This window comes from Notamacropus eugenii, chromosome 1, assembly GCF_028372415.1.
Source record: "Notamacropus eugenii isolate mMacEug1 chromosome 1, mMacEug1.pri_v2, whole genome shotgun sequence".
NCBI lineage: Eukaryota > Metazoa > Chordata > Mammalia > Diprotodontia > Macropodidae > Notamacropus > Notamacropus eugenii.
In genome coordinates this window covers 309,630,949-309,648,831 of record NC_092872.1, presented here as the reverse complement: position 1 = coordinate 309,648,831, position 17,883 = coordinate 309,630,949, and the positions used below count along the sequence as shown (strand labels likewise).

At 40.1% G+C, this 17,883-nt stretch overlaps 1 protein-coding gene and 1 long non-coding RNA gene across 3 annotated transcripts; one reads left to right on the top strand and one right to left on the bottom strand.

Moving 5' to 3' along the window:
* Positions 1–5,173: 5,173 nt before the first annotated feature.
* LOC140517867 (uncharacterized) lies at positions 5,174–8,617 on the bottom strand. Its single transcript, XR_011971761.1, has 2 exons — positions 8,531–8,617; positions 5,174–5,399 (listed from the first exon to the last, which is right to left on the bottom strand). It is a non-coding gene; the product is annotated as an uncharacterized lncRNA (long non-coding RNA).
* On the top strand, positions 8,559–13,581 carry SRSF5 (serine and arginine rich splicing factor 5). Of its 2 annotated transcripts, XM_072629484.1 has the most exons (8): positions 8,559–8,695; positions 9,540–9,684; positions 10,023–10,093; positions 10,855–10,953; positions 11,072–11,141; positions 12,336–12,409; positions 12,555–12,665; positions 12,771–13,581. In XM_072629484.1, exons 2-8 carry the CDS (start codon positions 9,559–9,561, stop codon positions 13,018–13,020), a joined length of 801 nt encoding a protein of 266 aa, XP_072485585.1. In that variant the 5' UTR covers positions 8,559–8,695; positions 9,540–9,558; the 3' UTR covers positions 13,021–13,581. The 2 variants fall into 2 exon arrangements, with proteins under 2 accessions (XP_072485585.1, XP_072485586.1); XM_072629485.1 differs by lacking the exons at positions 12,336–12,409; positions 12,555–12,665; positions 12,771–13,581 and adding an exon at positions 11,399–12,171.
* The last annotated feature ends 4,302 nt before the right edge of the window (positions 13,582–17,883 follow it).

Genomic DNA, 17,883 nt, shown 5'->3' with positions numbered 1-17,883 from the left:
AAAAAAGCCAGGAGATAAGGTACTGCTCAGAAAGGCAAGCCTTTCTGGGCTGCCTCACTGCCCAGGGCTCTGGGGAAAGCATAAGATTCCATGAGATAGGAAAGGGGAACTGAAAGGGAATGTGAGAAGACCATTTATTTATCTTTTTGCCTTGTGATCACTAAAGTTCTCCCTCTAACTCTTAACATTTTTTTATTCCAACTTTGAGGCCAGTTATTCAATAAGTTCCCAATTCACCTAATGTACTTCACTTAGACCACATCACTCTCTCTTATCTTACAAGGGTGGCATGAAAGACTGTTATTTGTTTATTTGTTTTGCTCAGAAAACTTTTAGCAAGATTCTCACAAAGTGTAAAGCTAAATAATTTGTGATAGTGTAAAAAAAATCTTAGAAGTAATCTAGGGAAATTATATTTGCATCACTCCCTTGGATCTGCCAATCAAATAACTATATACAAAAAAGAAAATGAAATGAATCTGACATGATGTTATGAGATCATGCTGACTGTTAATACCACTTGCTCTCCTAGATGTTCACTTAATTATTCTTTTAATAAGAAGAAATTTTAGAATGCTATGAAGAATCAAAGTTAAACTTACTGGCCTATAGTTTTAAGTCAACATTTTTCTATTTTTTAATTGAGATATTTGCTCTTTTCTAATCCTCTAATTTCCCAAGATTTGGGCTTACTCACAGTAGCCCAACATCTGTGTTTGCCAGGTCTTTTGACAGAGACAGAGGTTCCCAAACTTATTTGGCCTACCACCCCCTTTCCAAAAACAAAAAATTACTCAATGTCTCCCCTTCCCCCCAGAAATCTCCTTTCTTTAACCCTTTAACTTTTTTAAAATTTGAGACATTTCAAAAATATATACAATACTTTTAATGACCCATCTTAAATTTAATAATTTATTATAAATTTGTGAGGGTTTTTCCTGCATTTAGATTTTGATGATGCAATACACATTACATGCACATATTCCTGCCAATGCATGCTGGACTTCCTGATGATGTACTACACACTTGCTTGTTATCAGGCTCATAGGGTTATACTCCTAAAGCGTTAAGGTACTTTAGAAGTCATTTAGTTTCCCTTCATTTTACAGGTTAGGAAACTGAGGATCAGGGAAGATAAGTGATTTACCCAAGATTACACAGGTAATATACAGGAAATAAGTCCTTTGACTAGCTATGAAACTGCTATTTTCATCATGCTCTTTTTACAAATACTTATATTATAAACAGGACCCCTCCCTAAACCTCCTCCCCAACTGGATGGAGCAAGGCTCACATCTGGACCAGACAACAAAACTAAAGTCTGGAGTGAAAGAAGAATCTTTGCACATTCCCTACAATGACAGAAGTGCACTGATACAGAAGTGAGAGCAAGTTTTATACTATTAGTCTGTTGTAGCCCCTTCTTCAGGAGCCTGGATTGGTCCAAACCCCTTCTGGTTACAGTCTCCCTGAACCACTCATCCCATGTTGCCCTTTAATATGTTCCCATATATATGTTCCTCCTCCCTCATCATACATTCCATGTTCAAAAATGGCAGCTATTTCTGCCTCTGGGGTATGTCAAATAATATGCAAAGAACTCATTAAGCACACGCAATGAAGAAAAGTTTTCTCCTGGTCACTGGTCCCAGCCAGTTTAAGCTAGTTTTCAGCCTGGCTAGCTTCTTCCCCTGAGAGCTGATTGGTCAGTAGTGCTTATCTTATACCACCTTGAAACTGCAACATCTTGTGGAAACCTAACTTTTTAGTATTCATCACACTTATAATCAGCACTACCATATATGTAATGACCAAATATCTCATGAAATAATGTTTCCTGTGCCCTCTGGAAATGTGATAAAATTCACTCCACCAACTCTTTTCTTTCCCTTACAAAGGAGTCCTCCCATTTAGCTACAATGTCCTTCTTTCTGCTTTCCTTTACAACAAGAATGCAAACTGATATGAGTCTGCTCCTCCAGCAATATGCTCACTCACTGATCCTCTAACAAGGATCTCATGTACAGAGTACCAAGTCAAATGAAAGCTTGTTGATGGACTTTCAGGTTACACATCCATCAACATGGAGAACTAACCATCTTCTCCAATCCTCATGACCACTTGGAAGTCCCCAAAATAAAAATTATGTACAAGAGGTAAAGGTTAAATTCCCTAGGTTAAATCATCAAGAACTGGAATGAATTAACCGAGGTAAAGGTTAAATTCCCTAGGTTAAATCATCAAGAACTGGAATGAATTAACATCAGAGAAGGTTAATCCCCTAACACATTCAGTCAGTACCCCGGCTTCTACCAGTCTCTATAACGTGGCTGAAGGACTCATGAGTTGATGATCTGGGATCCACTCAATTCCTTTGCTGCTGCTATTGCCTCTGCTGACACACACTTCTCTCCCTGCCCTTCACTCTATCATTCTGTGGCAACAAGAACAGAAAGGCATGGAAGCATGTACAAATATCCACAACCTTTTTTTATGCTGTTTAAATTTTGTTTAGTTGTTTTGTTTATGTTGTCTCTTCTATTCTTGCACATTTATTTGAATACTTATCTGTTAATGAAAATTAAAACAATTTACCAATACAAATTAAAATGAAAAATAGGTCAATGGACTATTGTCAATGGACAAAATCATGCAACCATTCTGACTGGATCCACTACAAATTTATGTTATACAACCTCAACTAGAAGAGGTTTAACTTCTTCCTTATAAACTCACTATCCCACTCTCCACAGCAACTCTTCCAAATCTTTTCATCAAATATCCCAAGGCCCCTCCTCTCCTATTCTCTCAGTTGAGAACCTTGCCTCATATTTTACAGAAAAAATTGAGGCCATTCACCATGAGCTTCCTGTTCTCTCTTCTTTCTCATTTCCTATCATTAGGGTGCCTTCTGCCACTCTCTGTCCCTTCACTCCTATCTCACATGATGGAGACTTACCAAGGCTGACTCCTCTACTTGTACAAGGAATCCCATTCCTTTCCAGCTCTTCCAACAGATTCTCCTCTCTGTTGTCCTCACTCTTTCACTTATTTTCAATTTCTCCCTTTCTATTGGCCCATTTCCTATTGTCAACAAACGTTTCCATGTCTCACATCTTGAAAAAACCCTCACTTGATCCTTCTATCCTTGCTAACACAACCTGGGAGTTATTCTGGACCCCTTTCTATCTCTCACCCCTCTTATCCAAGCTAAGGCCTGTCAATTTCACCTTTGCAACATCTCTCAAGTGTGCTCCCTTCTCTCCTCTGACACTACCACTACCCTGGTACAGGGCCTTATCACTTCACACTTTGGTTTATTGTAATATCCTGCTGTTAGGTTGGCCTGCCTCAAGTCTCTCTGCACTCCAAATGATCTTGCATTCCTCTACTAAAGGGGTTTTCTTAAAGTGCTAGTCTGATCAGGCCACCTTTCCCCCCTACACCCCCAATAATCTCCAGTGGCTCCCTATTACCTCCAGGATCAAATACAAAATGCTGTTTGGCATTCAAAGTTTTCATAACCTAGCCCCCTCCCACCTTTTCAGTCTTCTTACACCTCACTACTCAACATGTACTCTCTGATCTAGTGACACTGACCTCCTGGTTGTTCCTTGAACAAGACACTCATTTGCTTGGCTGAGCATTTTCTCTGGCTGTCCCCCATGTCTGGAACTCTCTCCCCCCTCCACTCTGACTACTGACCTCCCTAGCCTTCTTTAAGTTGCAACTAAAATCCCACAGGAAGCTGTCTCCCATCCTTCTTAATCCTAGTGCCTTTCCTCTGTTAAGTATTTCCTATCTGTCCATGCTTTGTATATATTTGTTTGCATGTTGTCTCCCTCATTAGATCGTAAGTTTCTTGAGGGCAGGGACTGCCTTTTGCCTTTTTTTTTTTAATCTCCAGCATTTAGCACATTTCCTGGCACACAGTAGGCACTTAATAAATGTTTATTGAATTGAATTGAATATATGGAGATATTGAATCAGAAAGATAGTACTACACCTGAAGCCTGCACAGGCTATTAGCATCAGTAACTTAGAAAGTGACAGAATTCCAACAGTTTCTGGCTTCCTGGTCTATACACATTCACTCTTTTGCTATTCTGATGTTCTAGGCCTTATCTCCCCAAGCTGCCCATCTCCCTTTCTATATTACTAGATGTTGTTTGTGGACAAGAGCTAGAGATACTGGAACTGGCTCTCTTGTCCTTGAGATGGTTTAGTATGAAAGAACTAGTGACAGGATAAGTGAAATCATTTTGGTGGTATTTTTAGCAAAGTGGGTAAAAATCTGTAATTTGTTTATAGATTAAACAGTTTAGTCTGGTTTGGTAGCATCTTGGAATTTATTTAACAGATAAGGATACTGACATGTAAGGGCATGAAATGATACATACCTAGTAAAATGAGGGGCAAGACTTGAATTTAAGTCTTCTGACCATGAGTCCAACCCAGCCTTGCGGTTTTAAAGATAAAGGTGGCCATAGGTAAAGGACATATTAGGATGCAGGTTAGGCAAATGGGGAATGCTCAAAAGGCCCTACCAGGAGTTTTGTTTTATAATTGGGCATGTTCAGCCAAGCCTAGGTTATAGAAATACCAAATGCTACAGTAGCTCAGAGGAGGGAGAGAACACTTGGGGAGGCAGAATAGAGCAGAAAACCCCTGGAATTAGGGGCCCTAGGCTCCAATTCTGACTTATTACATGCAGCTGCTGGGAGACCTTCAGCAAACAGGCCTTAACTGAAAAATGAGGGGGCTGGACTAGATGACTTTACAATCCATTTCAGCTCTAAATCCCATGTTACTCTGATTAGGCTTGGGAGTTCTGTTGGTTACCAACAGTGTACTAAGCTTGTACAAGTGAGATACCAGTATAGGATTTTTCTTTGGATAAAATTATCTTATTACAAAACAATAAGATACACAGAACAGCTCAATAGCAGCTGTATACAACCTGTATTAAAATGTCAATTGTAAAATACCATTCAGAAAAGATGCATGTTGTAGTACATTTTGAAAGTCAACTTTACTAGAACTTGGCCAGGCCACACAAGCCAAGTCCCACAGAGGAAGATTTTCCACCCAAATCTCCCCTCCCTTACAATGGCCAAAGGACCCCGTGAAAGGGAGTGGAGAGTGCTATCACAATCAACAATCAGGCACAGGCTAGTCCTCCAGTTAGTTGATTTATTAGCTTTTCTTGTTAGGAATTTAAGATCTTGCATGGAGTTTAGCCACTTGGAATACAATGTTCTCTGCTTATCCCAATTCCCCCAGTACTGGCCAAGTTGTGTTTCTCTCTTGTCCACCTTGTCCTCTTTATGGAACACTGAGTTGGCTCTGAAGTTTCCTCCCATTAAACTTCTGACATTCTCTGTTCTTGACTGGAATTCCTAGCCAAAAAAATGGTAAGGTAAATGAAGTCACCCTAAACTCAAATCCTAACAGTTGAAAACAATCATGTTAAGTAGATTTTGCATGTTGGTAAACTTATCTATGTAAAATTTTATTGGAAGAATTGATGCCTTTGTCACTGCTGGGAATAAAATAAAATTTTATGTCACACATTTAGCAATAGGTCAGGTCTTCACATTGCTAAACTAGACTCAAAAAATCTCTTTCCCCACTAGGCCAAGGTGGATCTTAGTATTTCCTACAGTCCTCAGTATAACCTATTGATAAGAATCATAGCAAAAAAACAAGCATGCAGATTCTATTGTTCAACAAACAAGGAATTATACAAAGATAAATAAGGAATCTTCCATCTAAACTCTAAAGACCCATTGATCTATGCCTGGCTCATAGTAAGCGTTTTAATATTGGTTGGTATATTATTAATTATTTTGTTGACACACCGCAAAGAAGTGCTGAAAATATTGTTAGTAACTGCTTCCACTTTTACTTCCTGTGACTGAATCAGCTGCTTCATTCAGTGCCGTGATTAGAGTGTTAAAGAGCTTTGTCATTTAATTAAAATTGCTACTTTAAGTCACCTTGAATTTCTAGATGTGTACTTTGAATAAGAAACTGCTGGAGCAGACTCCTTGCAGGAGAATATGTGTGTGTGTGTGTGTGTGTGTGTGTGTGTGTGTGTGTGTGTGTGTGTGTGTGTGTGTGTGTGTGTGTGTGTGTGTGTGTGTGTGTGTATGCATGTGTGTGAGAGGGGTTGAAGGGAGGAACTGGGATAAATTGGGAAATAAAAAGACCCTATCTTTCTCCCTAAAAAACTCCTTTCCTGTAACCCCCATACATCCATAAGTCCTATCCCTTTCACTCTTCTCAGAATTTGCACCTAAGACCCTCTCCTTTATCCCTCCTCCTCCATAAACCCTCCCAAAAGCATAGACACCAATTAGAAGCTTCAGACACAATTGTGAATTTCAGTACTTCCCTCTTCAATATAGCAAATGAATACTCAGAACTCACACTGGCAGTTCAAACCTCTTTGTAAATATAGAGATTTTTCTAAATTTTAGGAGAAGATATTGAGTAGCCCTTTTCCATATTAAATCAATGTAAGTGCCCTACTTTGCAGCACTTTATTTTTTCTGCCCTGGTTTAGGAGTGTGAGAGTAAAGGAATGGGAGGTTTGAGGGTAAATTGTCAGAGATGCAAGCAATTACAGGCCAGAGAGCTGCGGATATTGGTAAAAACAGCAAATCAATTCAGACTGAAAAATGGGGAGAGCAATTCCTAGTAAGGGCTCCACTTAAGATGAAGAGGCATTGCTATACTTCTACTGAGCAGAGGAGAGACTTTTCATTTAGAATTCTCCAAATTTCCAAAATTGCTTCAGTGCTCTAGGCCAGTTTTTCATCAAACGAAGCTGCTAGGAACTCTGAAATACTATGATTTTGTTAAACTAAGCTTATGCTGTTTGTTAAAAGGCATTAAAATAACACTTTTAGAGAATTTTACTTACAAGGGTCACACGGCCTGAGGGCATGCGCAGTGCAAAGTGCATATACTGCAAGTTCAGAACCAAGGCTGCAGTGACGTTGCACAAGGCAACACAGGCAAGCAAGAGCCGCCAGAAAAGCTTCGGATTCATGATGCATTCGATTTATAATTAATTTTTGGTTGCTGGTTGTTCAGAAACCTTTTGCCGTTGCCAAATTTTTCTTGACCCCATAGGGTCACAATCCAGAGTTTAAGAATTGCTGCCTAGGGAGTGGGAGATGTACTTAAACTAAACTCGGAAGGGCTACAGTGGCCTTTGGCAGGGAGAAATAGTTACAAAGTAAAATTCTGTTTAATGTAGCTAAGTGTGAAGGGAAACCTTCCAACAGGAGAGACAATAAATTAGATGCAATTCTTTAGGGAGAACTTTGCAGAGTAAGGTGGCATCTGGAACAGAAGGGGAAAAAAAAAACTATTGTCTTTTAGAGTTCCCTGTTTGAAAGAAAGGAAGAGAAAAACTTGGGAGAGCATCCGTGATGGGGAAAAAGAAAGCAGAGGGCCAAGAGGCCAAAAGCTGAAAGAAATGGTGATGTCTGGCATGGAGAGGAGAAGCCTGGAGACAAGTTCACTTGGTTCTCCAATATCTGAAGGTCTTGCCAGGTGAAAGCGGGATCACATCTGCTTGTTTGGCTTGGCTGCAAGCAAAAGCCTGACCTGAATTTGCTGGGGAGGGCTCCAGCAGTGAGAGTTTGTGACTTCATTCTGTCTCCTAAACGCAAACATCTAGCTTCTCTGTAGCTTAAAACTGAAAAGAGCCGGCAGAGGAGACAGAGCAATGATACTTCATTCTAGTTCAAATGATTGCTTGGCAACACCAAGGATATGAGGCTAGATAAGGTTTGCAGTCCTGCACATCCTCTGCACGCCCACAAAGCCCGCATGGCGGGGGCGGGGTCTTAACGCATGCAAGCCTGACACGTGGTGGGTCCCCCTCTGCAGGCCTGGACACCAGTGCGGGCTGCTGGCTTGTTTGAGAATAAGACTCAATAATAATACCCGTTAATAAAACGGGTGGAGATTAAACAAGGGGGCAAGCAAGCAGACAAAAAGCCGGGTGAAGGGCCAGGTAAACTGCAGAGGCAGTCACCCCAAAAGGCAACGGCTGTGGAATGCCTTGGGATGATCCCCAACCTGGCCCTCCCCACCTGGAAGCTGTTGGGGCTCTCTTTTCCATTTTCGGGTTCTACATATCGGCCCTATGGGACCGGAGCTTCTAGGGGGCAGGGCCTGCTTCACTTCCGTCTACCCTCCGGGTCTAACGCTGAACCCAGCGCTGGGAAGACACTTCCTGAATACCGAATAATAAACCCGAACCAAAGGGCCGGGTCAAGCGGCCTTCATTTCTGCCCTTTACCACTAAAAGCTACAAACGCCCTCCCATCCACTTCCGCCTTTCTCCCTCCCCTCAAAGTCCGCCTTTGGCCCCGCCCCCCAGCGGCGCTAGGCCTCTGGGACGGAAGAGGAGGAGCCTCCAGCCCCTTCAGCCAGTCTCTTAAGCCTTAGAGCGAGCAACAAGGTCACGTGCTGCTCTGGGCTAGGGCCGGAAGTGACGCACGCCCAGTACCTTCCATTTTGTGGAACGTCCTAGTGGATAAGTGCGTCAGTTGCAGAGAGACGTAGCCTGAGGAAGTTCGTGCTCTTCGAGTCAACGCTGTTGGTGGACTTTCGACCGCTCCGCCGTCTCTGCCTCCGGCGGGTTTAACGCTTTAGTTCCTGCCCATTTAGATTGGTAAGCGACTGGCCTTTTAAAGGAAATAATTCCTTTCGGAATTATTTTTGCTCTTCCGGTATCTGCCTCCCCGTAGTGGGGGTTAAGACAGGACACGGGGAATACCCCGTGTTACCAGCAAGCCATAGTCCTTTCTCGTTGTAGGGGCCTGAAAAGGACTAAAGATTGCTACCCGGAAGCGTCTGTCGTGTCTTCTAGAGGGCTGTAAGGGTGTTGGGGCGGTGTCCGTTATATCTTTCCGGGCTTTTTCCCATTTTATCTGAATTCAGGAGGCCTAAGTGTTAGGTTTAGAAGTCAGACCTTTAACGTGCATTCATCCACCAAACCGGCCGCTTAAACGGTCGGCGGGTCGGTAGGGAACGTTCGTGGGGGAGGGGGAAGTGGAGAGAGATTTGCGCGCGCCACTCCAGTCCCGTCCCCGCCCAGACGCCATTTTGTGGTTCCAGAGGCTTTATTTGCTTACTGCGCACGCGCTGGCGTCGCGTCGCGTGATTGGAGCTTCCATTTGGCTGTGACGCTCTGGCGAGGAAGGAGCTCACGCGGCTGCTCTAGATTGGCCCCGAGAATGCGGAGGATGTAGCCTACGCCCCTCCTTCGCTTCTCGGTCCTTCCAACTGCGGCGGAGGGGAGGGGAAGTGCGCCTGCGCAGTCTCCGACCTCCGGGGGCGTTGCGGCGGCTGCGGTAGGGGGTAAGGTGAAGTGACCCGCGAGTGCGGAGTCAAGATTACTGGGAAACCGCCCTAGTTTGTAGATCTGCTGAAATTCTGATCCGTACGTGAGCACCCTGTTTGGGTTCGAACGCTCCTGTTGGTTTTATAACTAACGTAGCCTTTCTTTTTCGTAGGAATCCGAAGTGGGACACCATGAGTGGCTGTAGAGTATTCATTGGAAGGCTAAATCCGGCAGCCCGAGAGAAAGACGTAGAAAGGTTCTTTAAAGGATATGGACGAATAAGAGACATTGATCTGAAGAGAGGCTTTGGGTTTGTGGTAGGTATCCAGTAAAAACTGTTGCTAGTAAAGAAAAAAACGCTATGAATTTTATTTTAAAATTCAAACTGTCCTAACGCTGTGAGGTTAAATAAATTTAATACAATCAAGGAAAATACTGCACTAATACAGCTTTAACAAATTCCACATCTTAAGAGGAAATGTAAATTTTTAAACGTTAATGGGCTGTTATCTAGTATTGGAGTACATAGATTGTTAGATAGTTATTCATATTGACTTAGTTTACTAACATGTAGTGATTTAAGTTTGCCTAGTGCTGCACATCTGTTGTTATTCATTTTCCTGTAATTAAATAGCTAAAATGATTCATTTCTTAGGAATTTGAGGATCCAAGAGATGCTGATGATGCTGTTTATGAACTTGATGGAAAGGAACTCTGCAGTGAGCGGTAAATCTTTTTTTGTTTAAAAATTACTGCTGGATTTGGGTTCAAGACCCAACTGTTACTGCCTATGAGACCATAGGCTTCTGAGTTAATTTTGCATCATATATAAAAATAAGGTTGGGCCAGATGACCTAGAAAATTATTTTCACCTTTAAACCTATGAGCCTGTGAAATCATGTTACTTCTATTTTTTGAGTTTTTTTGTTAAATAAATGTAAGCCAAGTTTATTTAACTAGTGTTTTTAGACACTGCAGTATGACAAGCAGTGTAAGTTAGTATAAGTCATCTCAAAAGCCAGAGGTTTTTTTAGTCACATGTTTAAAAGATGCAACTTGTAACAGGATTATAATATTTCATTTTTGAGTTAAAGAAGTCTCACAAATGAGCAACACTCCTCAGAAACTGCCAGGTGAATTTTCTATGCATCTCTACATAGGTCCTATAAAAGTTTTTAATTGTAATGTTATTTTACAAATGTGTTCATAGGAATATCTACATGCTGTGCATAAATATATACTGATGGTGTGTTGCAAAATTAAGAGTGTTGAACTCTTGGGAGTCAGAAGAGAAAACCTGGATTTGATTCCTGAATAGATATTTAACTAATTTTGTGGCCATGACTTGAGTCATATAATTCAATTTCTAACAGGGGCTTAACATCTGTATTGTCAATACGTACTGGATTAAAACCTAAATGAGAACGTATATGAGTGCTTGGGAACTTGTAAGCATTATTAATGAAGACTTTTCTACTTTATTCTAGGGTTACTATTGAACACGCCAGGGCTCGTTCAAGAGGTGGACGAGGAAGAGGGAGGTATTCTGATCGATTTAGTAGCCGCCGTCCCCGAAATGATAGGAGGTATGGGTTTTTCTGAATTAAGGTATTCTACTTTAAAAACAGAATTGAATAAGTAAAATGTCCTGTCTCTTAAAACTCACAAGTAGTGTTTTTCCATTTCAATTGTTTTTTTCCCCAGAAATGCCCCACCTGTGCGAACAGAAAATCGTCTTATAGTTGAGAATTTATCTTCACGAGTCAGCTGGCAGGTTTGTTGAAATAAGGTTTAAAACTTCTTCAATATTTTAAAAAATAATGGGTAGTTAATATTAAACCTTTTACTAAAGTAGTTTTATCTTTAAATATGAACTTAACTGGACATCTATAATATCATTTTAAACTATTTAACATAATTGGGGGATATTTGAAGCCTAGAGTAATGATAGTGATCAAATGTAAATGTTTTTGAGGATTTTTCTTGTTTTAAAATCAATTTTAACCAAATATTAAACCCTTTATTTGCCAGCCTATCTGTGTCGTTGGCCTTATGACGAGGAGTGCCTGTGGGTTATCCTAATCGTTCTGTCTTGGTCACTCTTGGTTGGGCCTGGTTGACTTTGCCAGTCAGCTCCTACAGTGATCAGTTGGCCACCTCTAGATCTGTGTTTGCCGGTCTAGACGTAATCGGTGCACTTCCTTAAAGTGCCAGGTTGCAGCGATCCCCGAGATAACGAGATCTGATCCCTAAGTTGAGAGCTGTCCTCCTGTAACGCTTCCGAATAAGAGGTCCTGGTCGAAAAGAGTTGAAAGATACGAAATTAGGTGGTCGTTGGAATCCTGATCGCAGTAAAGTGGTCCTTGGTAACTTCACAAGAGTAGAAAATGTCTGCATCCGTCAGTAGTCTGCTAATAGGGAGGGCTGTGCGATTTAAAGGCTTCCATCGATTGGGTAGTGTCCTTCAAGTGGGTGGCGAAGAGCCAGTCGGGCATATGTCATGACGGTATCTCCGAGCGATTAATGCAGTATGCTGCTTGACTAGCCTAGGGAAATGTTAATAAAGGTAAAGTAAACTACGTTTTTAATGACATATGGGGCACAAAATAACTGGTGTCTTGTAAATGTTCTGTTTAAATATAAGACTTACTCTACCTCAGTCTTTACTTTACAAATGTACTGTTAACTTTTGTTTTTTTTCTTTTTATTTCTTTTGTGCTGAGCCTCAGTATAGACTAATACTTGTAACATTAAAATCTGAATTTTTCCCTTGCATTTTGCGTAAAGCAATATGCTATTTTCACTTATTTCGTGCCCTGATGTAGATAATTTTGATAGAATACAAGTGTGGTAAATGCCATGTTTGTACTTTATCTAACATCTTCTCTTTCAGTAGTCTTGTTTTATGCCATGTTATCTGTTTATGTTCTTTCATTTTTCTTCGTTTAACATAATTGTCTTGTGTTAGGATCTCAAAGATTTCATGAGGCAAGCTGGGGAGGTAACCTTTGCAGATGCTCATAGACCTAAGCTAAATGAAGGGTAGGTAAAGTCTTATGAAAATCACTTCAACTTAATGAATTATGTAAATTAGATTGTGGTATCTCGAGTCTTGTAACCTCTTTGTATTGTAGTACATTGTGTATTGTCTTTCTGATGATTAACAAGATCAATAACTCTTTCCTAGGGTGGTTGAGTTTGCCTCTTACAGTGACTTAAAGAATGCTATTGAAAAACTTTCTGGAAAAGAAATAAATGGAAGGAAAATTAAACTGATTGAAGGCAGCAAAAGGCACAGGTATTGTTTGAAGTATAATTTTTTGCTGTTTCGAGAAAATGGCAAGAATACAGGTGGGGGGGGGTCGATTTTCTTCCTACTAATTAGCTATTTTATTTCCTATAGTCGGTCACGAAGTCGGTCACGTTCCCGCACTAGGAGCTCTTCTAGATCTCGGAGCCGATCTCGTTCTCGTAGCCGCAAATCTTACAGCAGGTCCAGAAGCCGAAGCCATAGCAAATCCCGATCTGTTAGTAGGTCACCAATGCCTGAAAAGAGCCAGAAACGGGGCTCTTCAAGTAGATCTAAGTCTCCAGCATCTGTGGATCGCCAGAGATCCAGATCTAGGTCTAGATCTGTTGACAGTGGCAATTGAACTGTACATAATTTGCCCTGGGGACCTTTTTTAAAAAAAAGACAAAAATCAAACCATACTTGCTAAAAATTCTGGTAAGTATGTGCTTTTCTGGGAGAGGGGGGTTGGGGGGCTGGAAATCTTTGTAGATGTGGACCACCAAGGGTTGTTGAAAACTTAATTGTATTAAATGTCTTTTGATAAGCCTTCTCCTGCTCACATTTTTGTGAATGTCTGAAGTGTATAGTTATGTATATTGACTGCTCTTTTATAACTAGAGCAACTTTAATTTTTTTGTACTAAAGAAATAATTTGAACGTTTTAGTTCCTAGTTTATTGGAATATGTGAGTGGCAATTCAGAAATTAGTTTAATGCCTTATAATTAAACTAATGGCTTTGGACACTTAGAACTCTTTACATCTGCTGTATATAAAGCTTAGAGTGGGTGTGATTTTTTTTTTTGTTTTTGGTTTTTGTGGGAAACGGGTATGTTCCCACCCACCCTTTCACAACTATAAAAGACGGCGCATTAAAGACGCTGTTATTATTGGTAATAAAATTTGTAAAAAAACAAAACAAAACTGTCTGGTTCATTTGACTGAATTTCCTGTTACTATTCAATCTTTACCTTTCCTTGACCTGAGTTTGGCATTCAATATACATTTGGGGAGAGCCACTGAATCTGGGAAATTTTTAGGGGGAGCTGGTGAATAATAACCTTTGTAATCTAAGGTTTTCAAAGTATTCTTGCATGTCTTAACTGTTTATACTAATAAAAGACTCAGACTCAACTCTTGAATCTAGTATGTAGCTATACATTGGAAGATCTTAATAGTGTAAAAATGTTTCTTGCTTCCTAATGCCTTCAATTTTTTGTTTGGCATAAATTTTAAAAATTTGGAGAGGGATTTTAAGACCAATAATGAAGTAATGCAGGGGAAAAGAAAGAGACGAAACAAGTATGACAGGATGGTAAGAGTAGTGGAGTGTGTTGGCAAGGGTACCTAACCCAGAAACTCAACTTTTTATCAAAGTATTCTTTCAACAAGCATATTTAACATACCAAAGGTAGTAGTGAGTTGGGGAAATATGAGGATAGTACTTTATGGGAAACAATTAAATGAAGCCATGTAATCTTAAAGGAGGTGTAGGTAAGTGCTATGCATTTCATATATGGGGAACAGTTTGTTAACTATTAAAAGAATGCATATTCCCTATTGGCTGAGGTGGTAACTGAAACTTAGATAACTTCCTCTATTATCTGTGGTTTTGGTTCTTGTACTGAGTTTTGCCTTTGAGGCAAGCTCTTCACAGGAAAATAGGACATAAGGTTCCTTGGTATCTTACATATATAGTAAGCCTTAAAATTAGTAAAATAGCTGGAGTGAGACATCTTAGTTTGTCACCCCACTTTCCAAGCCAGGATTACGTTTGCTTCTCCATACCTGAATCAGATTATTCTTAAATGCTAGAATTTGTGTGAATGCATTCTTAAGCTTGCTTGGTGTGATGCCACATGTTCAAGTGATAGTAATTTGAGGTCAAGCCAAGTCCTATTTTTCTTTTTCAGAAATCGTAACCCTGTGAGCAACGATTTTCTTGTTTTGGCATCTCTTGTGAATACCATTTTATGTGCTCCCTGTAAATTTGGTAGGCAAATAATTTTGTGAGTAAAAATTAAGGTAGATATTCTAGACTTGGTTTTCCCAATCCACCACTGCACTAGTGACTTTGCAGTTGTTAACCCAAACTAGCTAGTTCAACCACATAAATATGTCTTGCCTGGTGTGCTCATCTCACCATCTACCATTTCTTTGGAATTGGTGATATGCTAGTATTCACAAATTTGTCCTAATCTCAGTGGAGTCCTGTTAAAAGATAAAACTTGTAATTCCACTAAGCTGTTCCAAACAATATTTCAGTATTCTGAGAGAAAGTTATTTTTCCTGAGCACTCCTTTTTCCATTCCATGCCTCAAAATGCATTTCCCAGTTTCTGAAGAGGTGAGCCTTAAGCAAGCCTTGTGTTTTTGATCTAGTCTTGTTTGTTTAAGGAGTTTACCCTCTTAATTATCCTGTCTACTCAAATTTTTCTATGTTCAGTTGCTTTAAACAAATACCCACAGCCATCCTTAAATTTTCATTTGATCATTAAGTTATGAATTCAGATTTTTCAGCCAAAATTCACCCCAGTAAATTTACCTTGCCATCTGGCTGAAAAGGTGTTCTTTCTGACATTGCAGTCCAGTGGACTCATTCTTCCATTTTTCTTGACCTTTGTGCAGTTATGACACAATCACTCACAAATACTCTCCATTTGTCATGATTTTGCCAATTTATAGCTTCCTGTTTTTATATTTAATATTTTATTTCTAGCACTGAACACGATAACCTGATGGTAAATATTTAGTTAATATCTGTTCTCAAAGAGTTAATTGCCATCTCCAGTGATATAATTGTTACTCTCCTGAACCCTGTGACAGGAAGGTGATTGATTCAAGATGTGTAATGAAATATTTGGGGATATGGGATGGTGTGGGAATTTGTTTCACTTGACTGCACAAGGGTTTTGTTTAGTTTTGCTCTTAATTTGAAGTTGGTGGGAGAGTGAACAAATGTAATTAAAAAAAAAAATTAGACAATGGGTAGTGCTTAAGAAGACGTGCCTTGAACAAAGTAAGTAATGTAATCCAATCTGCTCCTCAGGAATATGTTTGGGCAGCTCTAAAGTTAAGACTAGAGAGTGGAAAGATGGGATGAAAAGTTCCTCAGGGTCTGAATTAGAGTGGTTGTATGTATACGAACAAACGGACAAAAGGGAGATTTAGGAGGTGTTGAAGAGGTCAGATAAAAAAATCAACAATTACTAAAATGTAATGACTCCTGGAGAAGACGTGAGAAAATGTACCTTCCTGCCACCTTTGTAGAGGTAGGTATGTATGGAACATTGTATATACTGTCAGTTGATGGGTTGATTCTGCTCAAGGGCTATCTCTATCATCCTCACTCTAATCTTTTATCTACTGACTCCCTATTCTCTCATTTGTTCTACCATTCCTGCTAACCAGTCATATATCTTCACAACGGTGAACAAAAGTCTGGGAAACTTTATGACGTTTCCATTTCCTGTCGGAAACACTGCAATCTGACTTCATATCATTTGTCTAAAAATTACTCCCACCAAAGTTGCCAATGATTTCTTAATCACCTAATTTAATGACCTCAATCCTCACCTTTCTGGACTGCTCTCTACCATTTGACCCTGTTGATTGCCCATCTTCAGGTTACTCTCTCCCCTCTTTGCTTTTGTGACACTTCTTTCTCTGGGTTCGGAATTCTGATGGTTCTTTATCTTAGTCATTCACAGTAACCTTGGCTTTTCCTCAAGGGGGTCTATCCAGGGCTTCTCATACTGCAAATTATTTCACTTGATCTGATTAGCTCCCATGGGTTCAGTTATCTCTATGAACATCGTTCTCAGGTTTGAGAATCTGAGAATATATGTGTGTGTGTTTATACAGCTCTAGTCTCCTGAGTTCCAGTCTCTTTACCAATTGTCTTTTGGGCATCTCAAAATCAACATGTCCAAAACAGAACTTGGTATATTTCTCCCCCAAAGACTCCTCTCTTCCCACATTGTTGAGGACACAGTTGTGAGCCTTTTTCTCACTCGGCACATTCAGTCTAATGTATGACTAAGTTTTATCATTTCTACCTTGCAGTATCTCTAAATGTGTTTTGTCTGCCTCACAGAGCCATCATCCTGGTGTGGTTTGTCATACCACACATGAGAGCTACTGAAATAGCCTCTGAGTGGCTTCAAAGGAAGATTTTCCAAAAGTACAGATCTGTCACCCGCCCTCCTTAGTGAATTCCGGTGGTTCCCTATTAACCGCCAGCATCAGATAGGAAATGCTCATGTCATTTAAAGTCTTTTACACTACTGGAAAAGAGAAGTCTACTTCTTGGCCCTTCAATTAAATGTTTTATTAGCTTTCTCACAGATCAAAAGTAAGGTCTCCAATTAGCCCATCTGAGGTGGAGATTTAAAAGGTTGGTAGAATGTGATCTAGAGCATTGGCTTCAGGCATTGTGTTCCAATAGGTTTTCACCTCCAAGGGAACAGACAGTATGACTCCTTCCTCTCCTTACATCTAAGCATGTGCTGGAAGCACAGGTTAGTGGCTCTGGATAGCAGGTTGTAAAAATTTCAGTGTGAACATTTACACTTTGGAAGTAGGAAAACACTACAAATCTGGGCTTGATTTATTAATTATCTAGACTTATGAAAGTGATGGAGAAAATGTTAATACCGATTAAACCTTGCCCCTTTTTATATTTCAAGTCTTAGATTGGCCTACTTATACATATGTTCTCAAGGTCAGTACCTCATGCCTCCAAAGCTCTCATCTCCTGACTTAGACATCTCAAATATCACCTGTAGTAGGCCTTTCTGGGCCCAGCTGCTCTTCTACTTACTGCCCCTCCCACTCTTCCTAGGGCCTTCCTTCTGTTATTACCTTCTATGTACTTTGGATGTAGCTGGTGTGTACGTAGTTTGCATTCTGTCTCTTCCCTTTCTTAGAATGTGAGCTCCTTGAGGGAAGGAACACTTTTCTCTTTAAACCCAAAGCTTAGCACAGTGGCACATAGTAAGCACTTAATTCTTGTTGACTTATTTTTTGTTAAAAGAACTCATTCACTGGATAGGGACTTCAGAAATGAAGATAATATAAAAGGATATCAATAAAACTTTTTAAAGAAAAGATTCATATGCATTCTAGCCTTATCCCCATTTTTTGTAGTTCTGGGAAACACTGCAGAGTGACACAAGCTAGAACTCTGGGCCTAGAGTTAGGAAGATCTATGTTCAAATATAGTATC

What these genes read in the sequence shown, in the direction of transcription:
- SRSF5 (XM_072629484.1), top strand. Translation starts at nt 9,559, where the DNA reads ATGAGTGGCTGTAGAGTATTCATTGGAAGGCTAAATCCGGCAGCCCGA. An exon ending in AGACCTAAGCTAAATGAAGG is followed by an intron (nt 12,410 to 12,554) that starts GTAGGTAAAGTC and finishes ACTCTTTCCTAG; the next exon opens with GGTGGTTGAGTTTGCCTCTT. An exon ending in GAAGGCAGCAAAAGGCACAG is followed by an intron (nt 12,666 to 12,770) that starts GTATTGTTTGAA and finishes TATTTCCTATAG; the next exon opens with TCGGTCACGAAGTCGGTCAC.